General features: G+C 44.7%; 1 protein-coding gene across 1 annotated transcript in view; it reads left to right on the forward strand.

Annotated features, from left to right (window-relative positions):
• The window catches only part of Dennd2c (DENN domain containing 2C), a 74,387-nt gene extending 55,858 nt beyond the window's left edge, over positions 1-18,529 (forward strand). The window contains exons 10-19 of the mRNA XM_052731604.1: positions 3,152-3,221; positions 4,050-4,127; positions 5,912-6,052; positions 6,998-7,146; positions 8,141-8,318; positions 11,361-11,402; positions 12,252-12,357; positions 14,219-14,455; positions 14,981-15,067; positions 16,331-18,529. Of these exons, the coding sequence (XP_052587564.1) occupies positions 3,152-3,221; positions 4,050-4,127; positions 5,912-6,052; positions 6,998-7,146; positions 8,141-8,318; positions 11,361-11,402; positions 12,252-12,357; positions 14,219-14,455; positions 14,981-15,067; positions 16,331-16,362 (1,120 nt within the window). The 3' untranslated portion in view covers positions 16,363-18,529. The remainder of the gene's footprint in view (positions 1-3,151; positions 3,222-4,049; positions 4,128-5,911; positions 6,053-6,997; positions 7,147-8,140; positions 8,319-11,360; positions 11,403-12,251; positions 12,358-14,218; positions 14,456-14,980; positions 15,068-16,330) is intronic.
• Positions 18,530-19,359: the final 830 nt, after the last annotated feature.

Here is a 19,359-nt window from a genome sequence, read left to right on the forward strand (position 1 = left end):
AGAGCAAGATGGGTCCACATCACCTGCTGTAAGAAATGGCCCAGAGTAGGCGGGAGGTGGGGACAGGACACGGCGGTGACTACACCTGTATCTCAGGGGTTAAACCTAGAAAGAGCAGAACAGAACAATTGTCATTGTCTTATTTCTCCTTCAAGCTCATAGACAAAGCCACAGCCTGGATTCTGTGTTCCCTTGTGGGCCCTGCACAGATGGAGACTCCAACTTGATAGGTGTGGGTAACGGAAGCATTAAAGAGCTGTGTGGGGCTGCAGGGATGGCAGATGGCTCAGAGTTAAGAGCAAGTGCTACTCTTGCAGAGGACCTGAGTTTGGTTCCCAGTACCTAAGGTCCAGTGCCTCACAGCTCCCTGGAATCCCAGCTCCAAGAGGATCCCACGCCTCTATTCTCTAAGGGCATCTGTACTCACATGTGTACACTTAAAGTAATAAAAATAAATCTTTAAAAAGGAATTTAGTTAAGGTATCTAGAGGAAAATACCAATTTTAGTTTCTAAAACCATTATCACTTCCAAATCCTGCTTTTGTTTTGTTTTGTTTGGTTTGGTTTTTGAGACTGAAAATGTGGCCCTGCCTGGCCTAGAACTTAATATGAAGACCAGGGTGGCTTCAGACTCACAGAGAGTCACTGGCCTGTGCCTCCTGAATGCTGGGATTAGAGGTGTGCCCCGCCACGCCTGCCTCCAGTCCTGCTTTGTAAATCAGTACCTTCTTTACACCATAATCTGGGTGTGTTAAAATATGTCTGTACTCATAGTTCCTCAGGGGTCCTAAGACAGGAGTCACTTGAGCCCAAGGTTGAAGACCAGTGTGGAAAACAGTGAGACTTTGTGCAAAACACAAACCAGCAAGGGCCAGGAGAGATGGCTCAGTGGTTAAGGTCACTGGCTGCTCCTGCAGAGGACAAAGGTTGGCTTCTCAGCACCCACACAGCGGTTTACAACCAGCTGTGACCCTAGACCCAGAGGATCGGATGCCTTCTGGCCTTCAGGCACTGCATACATGTGGTACACAGACATTCATTCAGGCAAAACATCTGTACACATAAAATTAAAAAAAAAAATAAAGAAGCAAGGAAAACTAAATTGTAATGATTAATTATGCCTTTCAGGTGAAAAAGCCTGTGTAACTGAACCATGTCGTATGTCGATGACCTGTTAGATGATAGTCTCAGCTATTGCCCTAATAGTCCTGCCTCACCTCGAGGCCTGGCCCCTGCCTCCCATAACCGGTTGAGCCTGAGCACAGCGCTCCATCTCTCAGCTGTCAGCGTTGATGCTCTGTGCTGTCACATGCACGGCTAGCTTGTGCAGTCTCTCCCACGGGCCTGCTCTGGTTGGCTTCCTCCTGCAATGCGTATGTTCTAGAATGTTTAGGAAATGCAGAAGAGTAAATCAAAAGCCAAGGCGGTCTGACTGCTCAGGAGTCACCACTGTAGATCAATCCTTTCCAATAATTTTTATTTTACCGTATTTGAATACAGATTCCTCAGCTGCGTAGATGGCCTAGAGAGGAAGCACTGGCTGCTCTTGCGCAGGACTAGGTTTGATTCCGGCATCCATTGAGCAGCTCACAACCAGCTGAAATTCGGGCTTGGAGGACCTAAGGCTCCTTTTGGTCTCTGTGGGCACTGTACATAGTGCTGCACAGATGTTTATGCAGGCAAAACATTCATACACAGAAAATAAGTTTAAATATTGATTCACTATTCAAATTGGAGGTTCTTTGATCATTAAGTGAGTTTCTTTTGGGAGCATCTTTGGGTATTTTGTAAGGGTTTTTTTTTTTGTTTTATTTTTGTTTTTTTGGGTTTTTTGTTTTGTTTTGTTTAATTTGTTTTTGTTTTGTTTTGTTTTTTCAAGACAGGGTTTCTCTGTGTAGCTTTGCGCCTTTCCGAGAACTCACTTTGGAAACCAGGCTGGCCTCGAACTCACAGAGATCCACCTGCCTCTGCCTCCCGAATTCTGGGATTAAAGGCGTGTGCTACCACTGCCCGGCAAAAGTGTATGGAACCATGCTTGGCTTAAAATGGCTTTTTTTTCCCCCCCTGGAGCTGAGGACCGAACCAGGGCCTTGCGCTTGCTAGGCAAGTGCTCTACCACTGAGCTAAATCCCCAACCCCCCTTGTTTAATTTTTTGGTTTTTTGAGATAGGGTTTCTCTGTGTAGTCTTAGCTATTCCAGAACTTGCTTTATACACCAGGCTGGCCTTGAACTCACAGAAATCTACCTGCCTCTGCCTCCCAAATGCTGAAATTAAAGGCATGTGCCACCACTCCCAGCTGTGATGTTCATTTTTGGCTCATATTTAGAAGGAGGAGTTAATATTTTTCCTGTTGATTTGTATATGTCAAGGATATAATCTAGCAGGGCAGTGGTGGCACACGCCTTTGATCGCAGCACTTGGAAGGCAGAGGCAGGTGGATCTCTGTGAGCTCAACAGAGTGAGTTCCAGGACAACAAGGGCTACACAGAGAAACCCTGTCTCAAACAACAAGGAAAAGGGTATAATCTTTTTCCCATCCCTGTGTGTGGATGAGAAAGAGAAGGGCATGCATATTCCTGTAAGAGGTTAAAGGACAGCGTTGTTCAGTCCCTGCCTCTGCCTTGTCTGAGACAGGGCTCCTCTTCTACGCTGTTCATGTCAAGCTAGCTGGCCTTGGAACTTCTAGGGTTCCCCTGTCCTGCCTCCCATCTCACTACAGGAATGCTAAGATTGCAGATGCATGCTTATGCGTCCAGCCTTGTGTAGACATGTGGGTCTGTACCCAGGCCGTGCTGTGCACCAGGCACTCTCCAGTGAGCCGTCTCTCCAGTCCAGGATCTAGACTCTCTTCTGTCACTGTTCCATATGGCCTCTCAGAACCAAACACAGAAGAATTTGCAAGGAAGAGTATCCATTACCAAAATCCTTTATAGCTTGATTAGCTGTATATTTGGCTAAACTAGATGTTCAGCAAAAGGAGACCACAATACCAGCAGCTTATCCCATACCCACTGACGCACCTAGGACAAGGCCTGGGGTGCTCTGTGGGAATGTGACTTGAAATAAATGAGTATTTCTGCTTCCTCTGAGATCACAAAGGGACTCCTTGGTCTGTGAGTAATGTCTTAAGCAGCTGTTTTTGTTTCCAGTGAAACATTCTCCTTCGTGTTGACTGGCGAAGATGGAAGTCGGTGGTTTGGTTACTGTAAGAAGCTTTTGGTGAGTACCAGATTGGTGCCAGAGTCGGTTAAGGAACAAGAAAGGCCTACTAGGAACTTGAGGAGCACTGTCTCTCTATGACTTTAAGGGCTATTTAATTATGTGCACGTCCAGGAAGCTGCATTAGGCTTGGCATGGCTCAGTGGTTAAGAGCACTGATTGGTCTTCCAGAAGACCCAGGTTTGACTCCCAGCACCCATGGAGAATGTGGCTCACAGCTATCTGTTAACTCCAGCCTCAGGGGATCTGATGCCCTCTTCTGGCACTTCACGGGCACTGCACACACATGGTGTACAGACATACACGCAGGCAAGACACCTATACACATAAAACAAAACTGGAGTTTTTAAAAAAGAAGCTGTGCTGTTAGTTTACATAGCAGGAGCGAGGTGAAGGTCGGAATAGAAAGGCTGAGGGTTTCACTGAGTAGTTTCTTTGCAGTAGAGAAAGGAGCCCCTGACAGAGATTACTCAGTGTGGCACACAGGAATGCTGTCCAGAGAGCCAGTGGAAGAGGCTGAGTTCCTCCCCACCTGTTTCAGGTGTCACATCTCGTTTAGGCCATAAGCCCGAGGAAATCATGCCTTCCTCCTTAGTACTTCCCGCACCTTTAAGTGCTCACTGAGGAGGAACGCCTCACTCCTGCTGACTAGACAGTATTGAAAGAAGCCTGTGCACACCTGCCGTTCGTTCATCAGCTTTGGTGTCCGAAGAGCATTGCTTGAGTCCGGAAGTTTGGGGCAAGCATCTGCCACATAGAAGGGGCCTGTTAAATGATTATTAATAGTTAAGATCGTAAACCCTTGCTCTGCTTGGTTTGTGTTTCCAGCCGGAAGGCAAAGGCAGGCGGCTCCCTGAGGTGTACTGTATGGTCAGTCGCTTGGGCTGTTTCAATCTCTTCTCAAAGGTGAGTGAAGCCTGGGGCTCCTGGAAGAGCGTCTCCGTCTGAGGTCATCTTTATTGCTGGTGATTTCACCAGAGAATATTGAGTGGCATAGACTTTAACATAGTCCTTGAGAAAGCTCGCCCACAGTGGGTTCCGATCCACAGACTCAGACTCTCCAGATGGCTCAGCAGGTCAAGGCAGGGTCCATCAAGGCTGACGACTTGAATTTGACTCTTGGAACCCACATGGTGGGAGGAGAGAAATGAGACACCAGCTGTCCTCTGGCCCTCACATCCGTGCTGTGACAATTGATGTCCCTCCCCAATGGGTTTGTTTTTTAACACAATTCGTTATTGATTCTTAGGGAATTTAATATCATGCGCCTCAATTCTGCTCATCCATACCCTGCCCCTCACCCCTGCAGCGTATCCCCCAAAAGAACCCCCCCCAAATCTTAATTAAAAACAAAACAACAACAAAAAACCCACCTTGCTCCTCTGTCTTTCCAACACCTCTTCATCCTAGGGGCATTGGGAGCTGCAGTGTGTCACACAGTACACTCTTTTGTCCACTCAGCCCCACCTGCAAAGTGTTCGTTGCAGTGAGTCACTGGTATGGTTCAAGTCCTCTGGCACAGTCATCCCCCAATGAATTTAAAAATGAAAAACACAACCATAGGCCCGAAGGCTTAAACTTAGACCACTGATCAGGTTGCCATTGCTGCTCTATTATGGTTTTGGTCTGCTCAAACTCCCAGCTTAAATGAATAAATAATAAAGATTTATTTATGTTTATTTTGTGTGTATGGTGTTTTTCCTGCACACATGCCTGAGTAGAACGTGTATGCATGGTGCCTATGGGGGCCAGAAGAAGGTGTCAGATCCCCCGGAAGTCGAATTACAGCTGGTTGTGAGCTTCCGTGTGGGTGCTGGGAATTGGATCCAGGTCTACAAGAGTAACAAGTGCTCTTAACCACTGAGTCAACTCTCCAGCCCCCAAAACTCACACTTTTGAAAGAACATATCCTGAAGCGTATCTTGCCTCTTGCTTTTTCTAGATCCAACTTGCAGGATATCACTGTCAGTGTTTATTTATTTTGCCCTTTAGTGAAATAAAAATGGTCTCCAGTTTTGGTAAAATGGCTAAGTGGTAAAGGCACCTGCCACCATGCCTGAAAACCAGACTAAAATCCCCAGGACCCACACAGTGGAGGAAGAGAACTAAGAACTCCCACAAGTTGTTTCTGACTTCCACACTTGAGCCATGGCATGCCTACACGTAATCTACACACACACACACACACACACACACACACACACACACACACACCTACACAACACACACACACACAAACACACACCTATACAACACACACACACACACACAAAAGGAATACAAATTTTTTTGTTTTTTGTTTTTTTAAAAAGTAGTTTCGCCGGGCGGTGGTGGCGCACGCCTTTAATCCCAGCACTCGGGAGGCAGAGGCAGGTGGATCTTTGTGAGTTCGAGGCCAGCCTGGTCTACAGAGCAAGATCCAGGAAAAGGCGCAAAGCTACACAGAGAAACCCTGTCTCAAAAAACCAAAAAAAAAAAAAAAAAGTAGTTTCTAAACATAAGTTGACTTGTATAACTTTGGGGGTGTAAAGAAAGCCTCACGGTGTACTTTGAGCTTTTATCAGTTGCAGAGCTTGTTTGTCTAAATCTACTGTTATTTATTTATAGTAGAATTTCTTTATGTTTCTGGACTGAGGTCTTAGTAAACTATTGTGGGTTTTGTTTGTTTGTTTGTTTGTGTCCCCATGCAGATTCTGGATGAAGTAGAGAAGAGAAGAGAAATGTCTCCAGCCCTTGTTCACCCGTTCATGCGAAGTGTCATGGAAGCCCCTTTCCCAGCTCCCGGGCGCACCATCACAGTTAAGAGCTACCTCCCTGGGGCTGGAGATGGGGTAAGTTAATTCATGTCACCACGGTTTAGTAACCACCTAAAAGCAAGCCTTGTACTATTACAGACACTGTCGACAGATTTTTCTTTGGGCTGCGAGCTCACAAATAATGACACAGAGACTTCTTATTAATTATGAAAGCTCAGCCTATAGCTTAGGCTTTTTCCTAATTAGCTCTTAGAACTTAAATTAACGTGTTTATATTAATCTTCGTCCTATCCCGTGGCATTACCTCTCTTCCATCTTGCACCTTCTGTTTCCTCTCTGTGTCTCCTGGCTCCTTTGTGTCTCGATTCATTTCCTACTTCCTCTCCCTCTGACCAGAAGTCTTGCCTATACCTCCTGTCTAGCTATTGGATGTTCAGCTATTTTAAACCAATCACAGCAATATATCTTCACACAGTGTACACATATCCCACAGCAAGGCACAGTTTCCAGAAGACCATGTGTGGGGAGGAATAGTTTTACCTTTTCAAGGTAATATGTTTTATTTCCTTGAAACTCTGAAGAAACACTGAATGAATATGTGAGGTAGTTGATCCTCAGCCCAGGTTTCCTACCTGACATAGATTGGGTCCCATTATAGTGTAGTGTCAATATGGTAAATGACAGATATGTGTATGTATATACATAATGTATGTATGTATGTATGTATTTATCAAATGGAATGATTTTACCCAGACTTTACCAGCAGCTTCATAAACTCTTTGCAGCCGACTTTTTCTTTTTCCCCAAACAGGATGTCACTATGTTGCCCTAGCTGGCCTTGAACTCATAGGGATACACCTGCTTCTAGCTCCTGAGTACTAGGATTAAAGATGTGTGCCACCGCACCTGACCCAAGTAGCAGACCTTTTTCAGACTAGAGAAGGAGCGAGAAGTTCTGTTAAAGCTGCCCTTAGAGGAGCTGTCCAGCATCAGCTCTTCCGGTTCTCTCTTGCATTTCAGTCCGTAGAACTCTGCCGGCCGCTCGATTCCCGCCTGGAGCACGTGGATTTCGAGTGTCTTTTCAAGTGCCTGAGTGTCTGCCGTCTCATCCGGGTCTGGGCCTCCCTCCTCTTAGAGCGGAGGGTGATCTTTGTCGCCAACAGCCTGAGGTAAGAAGTGAGTGGCATCTGATACTTCATGCTGGTGTTGGGCGTGCATTTATTTATTTACAATGGGACTATATTTAAAATATCTAGAACTAGCCGGGCGGTGGTGGTGCACGCCTTTAATCCCAGCACTCGGGAGGCAGAGCCAGGCGGATCTCTGTGAGTTCAAGGCCAGCCTGGACTACCAAGTGAGTTCCAGGAAAGGCGCAAAGCTACACAGAGAAACCCTGTCTCGAAAAAACGAAAAAAAAAAAAAAATATCTAGAACTAGAGCTGGAGAGCTGGCTCAGTATGAGAGCACTTGTTGGTCTTGCAAAGGACCCAGGTTCAGTTCCTGTGACCCAGATGGAGAAAACAGAAATTGTAAAGGCTCGTGTGTAAAATTACACAGATGGCTAGTTGTGGTGGCGCACACCTTTAATCCCAATAATGGTATTGCTTTCGGGGCTGAGTGGTTCACACCTGTGTCCCATCTACTCAGGAGGCCTGAGGCAGAAGAATCACTTGAGCCCAGAAGTTCAAGGACAGGCTGGGCAATGTAGTGAGATCCTCCACATCTTTTACAAATATATCAGTATTGCTTTTCTATGGGAACATTGGTGGGGTGTTTTTTTTTTTTTTTTTTTTTTTGGTTTTGATTTTGAGTTTTTGGTTGTTGTTATTGGTTTTGGTTTTTTGAGACAGGGTTTCTCTGTGTTGCCCTGGATGTCCTGGAACTCTCTGTAGACCAGGCTGGCCTCACAGAGATCCACCTTCCTCAGCCTCCCGAGTGCTGGGATTAAAGGCGTGCGCCACCACTGCCTGGTGAACATTGTTTTTTTAGTATGATAAATTGTGATGAACCAGACTGAGATGAATCTGTTAGCAATTAGTACATATTCACAGGGTTATTGATCTGTAAAGGCCAGTGAGGTCACTGTATAATTCTTTAGCATAATATTTGAAATATGTTCCATGTGCTGCTCCATCTGTGACATGTGCTTTCTCCTCTGTCTAGCACCCTGTCAAAATGTGGCCATGCTGTGGTGGCTACACTCTATCCATTCACTTGGCAGCACACCTACATCCCAGTGTTACCAGTGTCCATGATTGACATAGTGTGCTCTCCCACTCCATTCCTCATTGGAATCTTGTCTTGTTCCTTACCCCAACTCCAGGACCTTCCCATTGAAGAGGTAAGATGGAGTACATTCGGGAAATGTGAGAGCATTGGTGAAGGAAACCAAATGATCTTTTAAGAGGGGTAGAATTGTTATTAATATAATAATTTTATCATTTGGGCTTCAGAAATGTCTCAGCAGTTAAGACCTTTTGTTCTTACAGAGGACCCAGATTCAATTATCAGTACCTCTTGGCGATTCACAACTACCCATAATTCCAATTCCAGGATGCACATGATACACAGACAGACATGTGAGCAAAACACTCATACACATGAAATAAGATAAATAAATCTAAACATTTTTAAGATTACAATAATTGATAATTTATTACACTGTCATGTTTTGTATCTTAAAGTGAAAACAATTCCATGGTACATTTGCATCAAATGCTCACTTTCCAGTAGTGAGTGGTAGACCCATCTATGTATAAAAAGGAGGTTTTCTTTTTCTGTTTTTTGTTTTTTGAGACAGGGTTTCTCTGTGTAGTCCTGACTATCCTGGAACTTGCTCTAAAGACCAGGCTGGCCTTGAACTCAGAGATCCACCTGCCTCTGTCTCCCAAGTGCTGGGATTAAAGATGTGTGCCACCATCTGGCTTGGTTTTCTTTAAAAAAAAAAAAAACCACTGGTGTGTGGTGGGGTGGTGGTGCCATGGCACACATGTGGAGGTCAGAGGACAGTTTTGTAGGTCACTTCTCTCCTTCACTTTAAAATAGAATTGTTTTCAATTGTTCCTATTTATTTATTTTATGTGCATTGGTGCTTTGCCTGCATGTGTGTCTGTGTGAGGGTGTCAGATCCCCTGGAACTGAGTTACAGACAGCTGTGAGCTCTGGAAGAGCAGCTGGTGCTCTTAACCTCTGAGCCATTTCTCCAGCCCCCCTCCTTCACTTTTCTGTGGGCCACAGGGATGGAGAGAAGATCATCCAGCTTGATATTGCTGGCCCATTTTTTTTTAAATCAATACAAAATTTCTCAGGGTTGACTTTAAAAAAGTTGTTCCAAATATAGCACATGTATAGATAATTGCCCTAAACAAACAGAATATATACCTTAGTGAAGTATTATTACAAAGTGACTATGTAATTCAGAATTGGGTTGTAATGGGGCATCACAGCAAAAGATTCAAGTCTCTAATATGGTGGTCCCTTCCCCACTCCCCAGAAAAGGTCACCACCGTCTTGACTCTTATAGTAGCCATCTGTTTGTATTTCTTTATAATTCTGTCTCCAAATTGCACCCAAACCTGACATCCTGAGTTCCACCCAAAGGTAGAGGAAGAAAATTCACTTCTATAAATTGTCCTCTGTACACCATGGCATACCAGGGCTTTGTGCATCTCACACCCCCACACACCCCCACACACATACACACAAGTGATAAATAAATGATAATAACAGTTTTAAACAATGTTATCCTGTCTTCTCAGTTTTGAATTTGGTATAAAAGAGTAATGTAGCTTTTCTCTGTTAGGCATGTGTGTTAAGATTCATCTGTATAGGGTTACCAATAGTTGGATGCTTCTCATCACCTAGAATATGCCATTGTGTGAGTGTACCACAATTTTCTTACCCATTCTGCAGTTGATAAATGTTTGAGCTGTCTCCAGCTTGAGGTTTTTATGAATAAGCCTGCTGTAAATATTTTTATGCATCATACTCGGTCCCCACACTTGAGTTCCGTGGGTATATGCTTCAAGATAGAGTTCTGAGCGATCGCATAGGCACGTCTTCAGCTTCAGTGAGTTAAGTTGAACTTCTTCAAGGAATGCCAGTTAAACTTCTCCCAGCAGCACAGGAGAGGAGCTGTTGTCCCCACGTCACCAGCTCCATCGTCAGCTGTGAGGTTTAGCTGCCCTGGCTGGTGACTGTGGAGCTGTACATATATGCTCATTGTAGCGGAATTTGTGTTCCTTGATTGCTTTTGAGGTGTGTTTGTTGGCCATTGAATATCATCTATTATAAATCATATTCTATATTCCCCCTGGGTTATTTATCCTCCATAATTTGTAAGATGTCTTGGTTTTTTGTTTGGTTTTGTTTCTGTGGTGCTGGGGATCAAACCCAGAGTACCTACCTAGATGAATGCTCTAACCCTGAACTACAGCCCAACCCAAAGCCTCTTTTTTATTAGTTCTTTTTTTTTTTTTTGGATGGAGGGTATCTTCTTTTGGAGGCCTTTTTATGGAGGGTTAGGGTCTCAGGAAGCCCAGGCTGGTCTCAAACGCACTTTGTAGCTACGCATGAGTTTGAACTTCTGACTATCCACCCTCTATCCCCCTAGTTCTGGGGTTACAGGCATAACACCTGATTTATTCAGTGCAAAGGACCAAATTGTGGGCTTTGTTCATGACTTGCCTTTTCATTTTCCAAAACCATGTTCTGAACTTGTTTTTTGGTGTGTGTGTTTTGTTGGGTTTTAGGGTGAAGGCCATTTGTTCGTTTTTGATGCAGGGTCTCCCTCCGTCTCCAGGCTTGGTGGGACTTGGCAACCGTCCTGTCATAGCCTCCAGACTGCTGGTATTTTATCTTGCATCACCACACCCAGCCTAAAATGACACTTTTTAATGGAGGAGAGTTATTCATTTGTATGTGGTTAAGATGCCAATGTTTTCATTTAAGACTGATGTTTTCATGGGCTGCTTACATTTTCACATGAATGTCCTCCTCTGTTATCTCCCTATATTTGCCTTTTTTCGTACTCCACCTAGTACTTCATTTGTTTGCAAATCATGTGGCATAGATCTTTTGGGGATTTTCCCTCTTTGTAGCTACCCACCTCCTCGGTATCGCTTGCTGAAAAGGCTTCTCTCCCCACTGCTCTACCACGCTGACCTGGTAAATCTCTGTGATATGTAATTGTGTACATCTTTTTCTTTTCCCAATTCATTTGTTGTTTTGATGGATTAACTTTTAAATTGGCCGCAACTCGGAGTTAATTTTGTCGAAACTGTTCCCATGGCCTGAAAGAACCAAAGTGCCCATCCCGGTCCAGCAGTGCCGGTGTGTCTGTGGATGTCTCTGGTTGAACCTGCCCGTCTCCTTTATTCCTCAGGTGCTGATAGTTGATCTGTGTGCAGACAAGTTCCTGCAGGAGGTGAGTGACAAAGGAGAGGCTTATGTAACGTTTGGGGACATAGGTGTCTATAGGCACTTAGACAGAAAATACGTGGAAGTGCTTAGAGAACATGACTCAGAAAGGACTTCTAGTTCATACCCATCTGAGTTGACACTGTAGCTAACCATACAAGATCGGCCTGAAAACTTTGGCTTGAGTTTATAGGTGTCCATCCCAAAGGAGGAAGGAGGAAACAGCAAAAATGTCATTCTCAAGAGAAGTAACCAACTCCAGGAGAGTGGACATATAAGCCTCTAAGTTAGTTAAATTTATTGGGCTGAGGATGCAGCTCAGTGGTAGAGTACCCATCTAGATACATAGGCTCCTGTGTCCAGTTCAGCACACAGAAAGCAGAGACAAGCACTTCACTCTGGTTATGTAGCTGCTCAGTTAGGAGTTAACATCTAAAGATGATGGTAAGACAGCGGTCCCCTAGACCGAGGGCAGTGGGCGTCCTAGAATGCTTTGGAGGCGGCTTACTAGCAATCCTAACAAGTGGTCCTTTCTGTCGGATGGGGGGGCGGCAGCGATGAGTCTCAGAGCAGCTCTCTGGGTGTAAACTGAGTGTGGAAACCAGATCTTTCTTCCAAAGCAGTTGGCTCCTCACATTTAACTACCATTTATAGGGCAATGGCTTTGGAGACAAAGAATAAAACTTGTAGATGAGAGATTTTGTTAAAAAAATAAGTGCCAGAGAATTTTACAAGGTGTTACTTAATTTTTAGAAGTAAAGTTAAGGCAGAGTCCACAAAGCCGCCTGTGGGTGGGGGCTGTTAGCTGGTGCATGTGTGGACTCTCGGAAGGCTCACGCAGTGTGCTTCTCTCAAGGTGTCCGATGAGGATGACATCCTGCCACCTAAACTTCAAGCTGCCTTGGTACAGATTTTAGAAGACCGAAAGGAAGTCTTGGCCCAGGAACAGCAGTTTTCACAAGGTGTGAGACTTGGGCTGAGGACTTCAGGTTAAAGCCGTGAGCACACTCAGATCTGCACTCAGCTAAGGGACGTGCCAACCTAGTGCACCTGGAAAATCTCCCGCCCTTTCTTACAGACCCCCAAAGTGCCAGCCCCAGTCCTGTCCAGGGACCTCTGAAAAGTGACATTCATAGAATGCTTTCCTCCTGTAGGTCTGTCTCGTAGTCATTTTCTCTTTGAGCTCTTCATCCTGTCTTTTAAAAATGTCCCCCTCTCCCCAGTATTTATTGACTTCTTCCCCTCTCCTCCCCATGACTCCATATAAAGCATGTGTCAGTGGGCATGGTGACACACACCTTTAATCTCAGCACTTGGAAGGCAGAGTCTTTGGATCTTTATGAGTTCGAGGCCAGCCTGGTCTACACAGTGCCAGGCCAGCAAAGGCTACATAATGAGGCTCTGTCTCAGAAAACAAAACAACAAGAAACAGGGTCATCGTGGATATGCCAGCTGGGAAACCAAGGCTGTTTACTGATAGGAACAGATGGAAGGGAGAGAGTGATAAAGCGTTGTTTTGAGGCAGGGTGTGGTACCATGTGCCTTCAATCACAGCATTCTGAGGCAGAGGCAGGTGGATCTACATAGTGAGTTCCAGGCCAGCCTGGAGAACCTTGTCTTTAAAAACAGACACACAAAAAACCCACCACAAACGGAAGTATTTCCAGGCACAGTAGTTCACCCCTGTAGTCTCAGCTCTTGGGAGGTAGTAAAAAATCCAGAGACCAGCCTGGGTGACAGAAAGATCCTAGAGGGAGTAAAAAATGGACAGGCGGACGAACAGTCAGATAGAGAGCAGTGGAATCGTATCTGATTATTGTCTTTGTATGAGTATTTGGTGTAGTGCCTGACATGCACTAAGTACTCAATAAATTATTTTTATTAGAATAAATCATAGTGCAATATTAGGTGAGAAAGTTGAGGAGGCAAGTGATATATAGAAGAATATAGTGCATTTGTGTTTTGACATATCTTATTTTAATTGGCTCATAGCCTACCAAGTTTTGTAAAGGATCTGATATGGTGACTTATAGACAAATGGAATTTATGCACTTTATAAATTAGGCAATTTATAATGGGATAGCCAAATAATGACTGCATTGACAGCCTGAGAACGGAAAGGGTGAAATACTGGTCTGGAGACTTGAATTGCATAGCAGCTCGGTCTCTGTGCCAGCTGGCTTTGTTTGTTGGCTGCTGCTGCTGCTGAGGACAGGATCTCATGGAGCCCAAACTGGCCTCAAAGTTCACTATATATCTGAGGGTGATCTTGAACTCCTGGTTCTCCTGCCTGCATCTCCCAAGTGCAGGGAATACAGGTGTGAGCCACCAGACCTGGTTGCCAATTAGCTTTTTAAGGAGTAGACTGCTGAAGAGAAGTGGTCTGAGGACCATATTCAGGGGAGGAGGAAGGGGCAAGAGAAAACCAAATTGTCAGTCACACAGGCGAGACGGGAATCAGGAGGCCAGGGGAGCAGAGAGGGGGCAGATGCAGCGCAGATGCAGGACAGATGCAGCACAGATGCAGCACAGGAGGAGGAAGAGGGGACAGTAGAAAGACAGGTTGTATTTGCATGAGTAATGAAGCCACAGTATGGAAGCCAGGCTGCACGATGCAGTACGAGTACCGTGGGAGGGAAACGTCAATCAAGACAGAAGCCATTTGCTTTTTGCATGCCATGGGCTGTGCAGCAAGCTAATAACGCATATTCCTACATTGATTCTTGGTTTTTCATGACTCTTTAGACATGGCTTTTGTAACTATTGTCAGTATTCCTCCATTCACAAAACTTAGCTTTTTCTCTTTATTTCATTTTGAAACAGATGTGACACTCAATTCTCTGGTGTCTGAAGCATTTGTAAGGTTTTTTGTGGAGCTTGTAGGACATTATTCTCTGAATATGACTGTCACAGAACGTGGGGAGCGTGTGTTCCAGAGGGAGCCATTCCGAAAGTCCCACACTTCCCGAAGTGTCCGCCATTTTCTAGATCTCTTCATGGAGACGCAGATGTTTGCAGGATTTGTTCAAGACCGGGAGCTTCGGCAAAGCGGAGTTAAAGGTGGGCTCTACCATAAACCAATCCCTCCTTAGTTGGTGAATACTTAGAAGGATTGAATAATAGAGAGATGTGTAGACTTACAAGGGCATATCTGAGTTACTATGGGAATTATCTGTAACGCTGTTTAACTGTACAATAATACACTGGTAATAAGGACAGGGTTAGGGCTGGGGAGATAGGTCATCTGGTAAAGGCATTTGTTAACAACCGTGACAACCTGAGTTCGTTCCCTGGCTCAATACGATGGAAGGAGAGATCAGACACCCAAAAGGTAACCTCTGACCTCTACATGTGTGTTGTGGCATGCACATGCCAACCCCACACACATACATAAAAGCATGAACATACACCAAGTTAAGTAAATAAGTAAGAAAGGGGTGTAGCTCAGTAGTTCAGCACACCTAGCATGTGCAAAGACCTGAGTCCGCCCACAGCACTGCCCAAAATCGAAAGAAAAAGGAAGGTCTCATTTAATTGGTTTCCAGGGTGGAGTGTTGGGCAGTCTCACCAATGTCTTCTTCCTAGGTTTATTTGAAGTCCGGGCTCTCCAGTATTTGGAAACAATTCCTGAGTCGGAACCCAGTGGGGTGAATAGAATTTTGCGGAGTCTTGGTGAGTTGCTTTACTCTCCTGTTAGATAAAGTGGCTATAGAAGAGCTCTGCAGTAAACAAACTTCATCCCCAAGACTCATAATCCAGTCAGCAATGCAACCTCAAGCTGGCTGCCTGGACACTGTTGCCCTGGCTCCTAATGTTTCAGAAAGCCAGTCACCTCAAACGCTGGGGCTTCCCCACTAGGGTGGGCCTGGGCTGTCTCCCTTAGTGAAACCCCTAATTAGCCTTATGGTATAAGTTTCCATTTCAGATCATGAAGCTTTTCTAGGTTACATCCTTTGAGCATGCTTTTTTTAAAGTGGTCCTATTTGCCAGAAAAATGCATACAGATATGTTTTACATATAGTTTTAAAGGGTCCATGGACCCCTGACTTGTGTCCATGGACTTCGGACTTAAAAATTATCTAGTCTGAGGGACTGGAAAGCAGAGAGGATGCCTCACTCTAATTTTGCATTTCCTTATGATTTTTAAATTCCAGTATTACATGAGAACAGTGATGTGCCTATCCTAAACAGTGCTCTTACACTCGGAGCTTCAGAATATACGCTCCTGATAAACCCTGTCCTTACCTAGCAAAGTATGCCGAAAGCTATGATTTCATCTGTACCTTGGGGTTAGATTAGATCAGATGATAATCTTTAGGGACTTTAGTTTTCTTTGGACTCTTCAGGGAGTAAGGCAGGTAATTAGAAACTCCAGTTTAGTTGAAAACCACTTGTATTAGATTATGTCTTGAGTTCTTTTCCACCTCTGCAATTAGACACTTGTGGGTTTTTTAGTGGCTAAACACATCAACTGATAACTTTCCATTAGGGCAACAGAATGCCTAAGATATAAGAATGAGACGTTAGACTCTAGACACCTGGTTGGGCTCCTAGTTTGGGGAGTTTCAGCCTGTGGCTGAATGGCCCTGATGCTTTTGGGCCCATGGCAAGGTAATACATCATGGCAAGACATGCAGCTGTGATGCCTGCCAGGAAGCAGAGACAGGAAGGGGCCAGGTACCTGCAAGGGCACACTCTCAACCAGACCTTCTCCCTCAAGGCCCCTCCTCTTTAAGGGTCCGTTACTTTCAATAGTACCACAAGCTGGGGACCAAGCTTTTACATGTAGGACTTTGGGAGACACTTATCCAAACCACAGCACTTGACAGGGCAGCTACTCTGAGTGACTCTGAACGGATAGGCTCTTGGTGCCTTGCCTCAGTGGTACAGCGGGTGAAGGTAAACAAGGCACTCATTCTCTTCTCCTCCTTCCAGGAAGCAAAATGAGATTTCTCCACAAGAAGTGACTCTGCCTTCATCCTAAACATAACTGAAAGTGCCAAAGAGAGCATCCCTCCAAGGGCCTGGTGCCTGGAGTCAGTCCCACGGAGTCCTTGAGAGTGTACAAGGAGAAAGGCGTCAGAGGAGGTCTCTCCTGCTGCTGCTGCTGCTGCAGGCAAGCTGGGAGCAGTCTAAACCAGTGTGCTCTCTTCTGCTTCGAATCTGGGGACTTTTCTTTTGGTTGGTTGGCTTAGGTTTTTTTTGTTTGTTTGTTTTGTTTTTGAGACAGGGTCTCTCTGTGTATCCTTGGCTGTCCTGGAACTCATTCTGTAGACTAGGCTGGCCTTAAACTCAGAGATCTGCCTGCCTCTGCCTCCTGAGTGCTGGGTTTAAAGGCAGGTATCACCACTCCTGGCCAAGTTGTTTTTACTGTGGTGTTTTCTTTTCTCTTTGGTTATTGGTGGTTACAAGAAGCTCTGTTTTGTGCTTAGTCTATGAAAGCAGTTGTCTTTTATGAGAAAAAGACTTGGAGACACTTGGTGTTGCTTGTTTTTTTATTTGTTTGTTGTTTTTTGGTTTTTTGAGACAGGGTTTCTCTGTGTAGCTTTGGAGCCTGTCCTGGAACTCTGTAGACCAGGCTGGCCTCGAACTCACAGAGATCTGCCTGCCTCTACCTCCCGAGCTCTGGGATTAAAGGCGTGTACCACCATCCCCAGGCTGGTGTTGCATGTGTTAAAAACAATGCCAAGATGAGAATAATGAGAAAAATGCTGAGTGTCAGGACTGGAGAGGCTCGGTAGAAATGGAGGACACTACGATTACACCTTACACGCTTCTCAGCAGGAAAGCATCCAGTTGCTTTAATTCCAGTGTTTTCACCATTGATATCACCCTTTTGTCCCACGGCCTATCTTGGAGAATGTCACTCATGTTAGAACCTTAAGAAAGCAGAATCCATGCCGATCCTCCTCAGAACACGTCCTGCTGGAATAGCTTGCCCCTCACCTGTCAGCATTTTTATGCTTTGTGGAATACAGCCAATATGAAAATGTCCTTTTAAGGACAGAAGCTACCTGTTCGTTGGCTTTTGGTGCCACAGTTTGCTGCACTATGATACATTTACATATGTCATTTTATTCAAGCTTTCGATCAGCTTCATAATATTTTGCAAGAAACTGGAGTTCAGAGAGGTTAAGTAATTTGGCTAGTTATACACTCAAGGTAGAACTAAGCCAAACCACTTGACTTAGGAACACAGAGGAAGCTAGTTAGTCCTGCAGATGGAAACTTGGGCTCTTTAGTGTTATAGCAGTGTTTAAAGTTCTCCATGGAGTATAGCAGAGCCACCTCCAGGCTTTGATGAGACTTCAAGCTCTGGGGGTCTAGATGAGACCCTGTTTCCTTTGCTTTGTTTTGGGTGCTGGGAACCCAGGGCCTTATGTGTGCTCTGCCACACTAATTATTTTTCCGTTGTTGTGTTTTTATTCTAATTAGACTCAGAGTATTTCCTAAGCCTATACCTCTTCATCAACCAGACGCTGAAAATCTAATGTTTGAGCAGTGCCTGGGAAAAAGGAGTTTTATCAGTGAAGGTGCAATTTTCATTGATAAATGATAAATGTTGTGGCAAATGTCAGTTTTCTTTAAGCTTTGCTAATGGTGTTACCTAGCGTGGAAAAGATTCATTGAGACTTAGAAAGTGTTGTACATTGTATTGGGATACATTTGACTGACTTGTACAGTACTGTCATTATTACCCATTCAAGTGTGTCTGAATGAATCCATGGAAGACTGGTGCTGTGCAATATAGTTCCCAGATGTGGGTCCAGGGAAAAGAGCTGAGCCTGTGTCTTAAAGTGCTGGTGCCATTTACCACGGTGGCCCTCTTCTCAGACATCTCCCCATTTGGTCTTTTCTTACACTCCAATCCTGAAGGAACAGTTTGTATCAGTTGTTTATAAGATGGGAATAGGAGTGTTTACTGTGGTTGGTCATGGCCGTTCCTCTGCAGGGAGACTGTGCTTTGGGGGATGAGAGTCTTACCTTCTTACAATCTAAAGCTGCTTCCTTTCCTTGAGTTTGTTGTATTTTGTAAAATATTGTGAATTCTGAATATGTTTGTAAAAAGAACTGTTCAAGATTTCTATCAAATGTTTACAGGTCTTTTAATGAATAAAGGCATTTTAAAAATTCCACAGATCTCTTGGAGAATTTAAAATAAATCCACTTAAGATGTGTATTAGTTACTTTTCTGTTGCAGTGATAAAAACAAGCAACTTAAAGAAGAAAGCTTATTTAGCTTACAGGTCCAGGGGGTAAGAGTCCATCATGGTGAGGAAGCATGGCGCCAAGCCAAAGGCATGGAGGCAGGGGTGGGGAGCTGAGAGCTCACATCTTCAGACAGCAGTTTGGAAGCAGAGCGCAAAAGGCTTTAAAGGCCCACCTCCAGTGACTTACTTGCTCCAGCCAGGCGGCAGGCACCTCCTAAACCACTGCAACAGCGCCACCAACTGGAGGCCGGGTGTTCAGATACCCAAGCCTAGGAGAGGCAGTTCTCATCAAACCACAAGTTGTGAAGCTCTTTCACTTAAACCTATAGGCAGTACCTTTACATAATGTAAAATCATAAACACCCATATCCATCTACAGCCTGAGGGGTTGAGAGCCAATGAGCATCACTATTACCACAAATCCTAGAAGCAAAATGACTGGTTTTTATGTAGGCTCCAAAGACAAAAAATGGCAAAGCTTTTTAAACGAGGCATCCCGTAGATGTAAGTCCAGTCCTGGAAGGGATAAGGTGTTTGTCTGCAGTGCTGGGGATCGAAATGGGGCTTTACCACTGAGCTACACCCCCAGCTTAAGTAAGGCTGTTAGATCTGAAAACTATCATTTTCATTAGAAACAGGCTCCCATTTGTGGTGTCTATAAAAGAACATTCTTAAAGGACCCGCTGTGACATGAGGATAAAGCAAGGACTGTGAGAAGCCCAACACTATGCCAGAGTTTAGAAGGTGAAAGGT

This window comes from Peromyscus californicus, unplaced genomic scaffold (genome assembly GCF_007827085.1).
Source record: "Peromyscus californicus insignis strain IS unplaced genomic scaffold, ASM782708v3 Scaffold_9__1_contigs__length_137607984, whole genome shotgun sequence".
Classification (NCBI taxonomy): domain Eukaryota; kingdom Metazoa; phylum Chordata; class Mammalia; order Rodentia; family Cricetidae; genus Peromyscus; species Peromyscus californicus.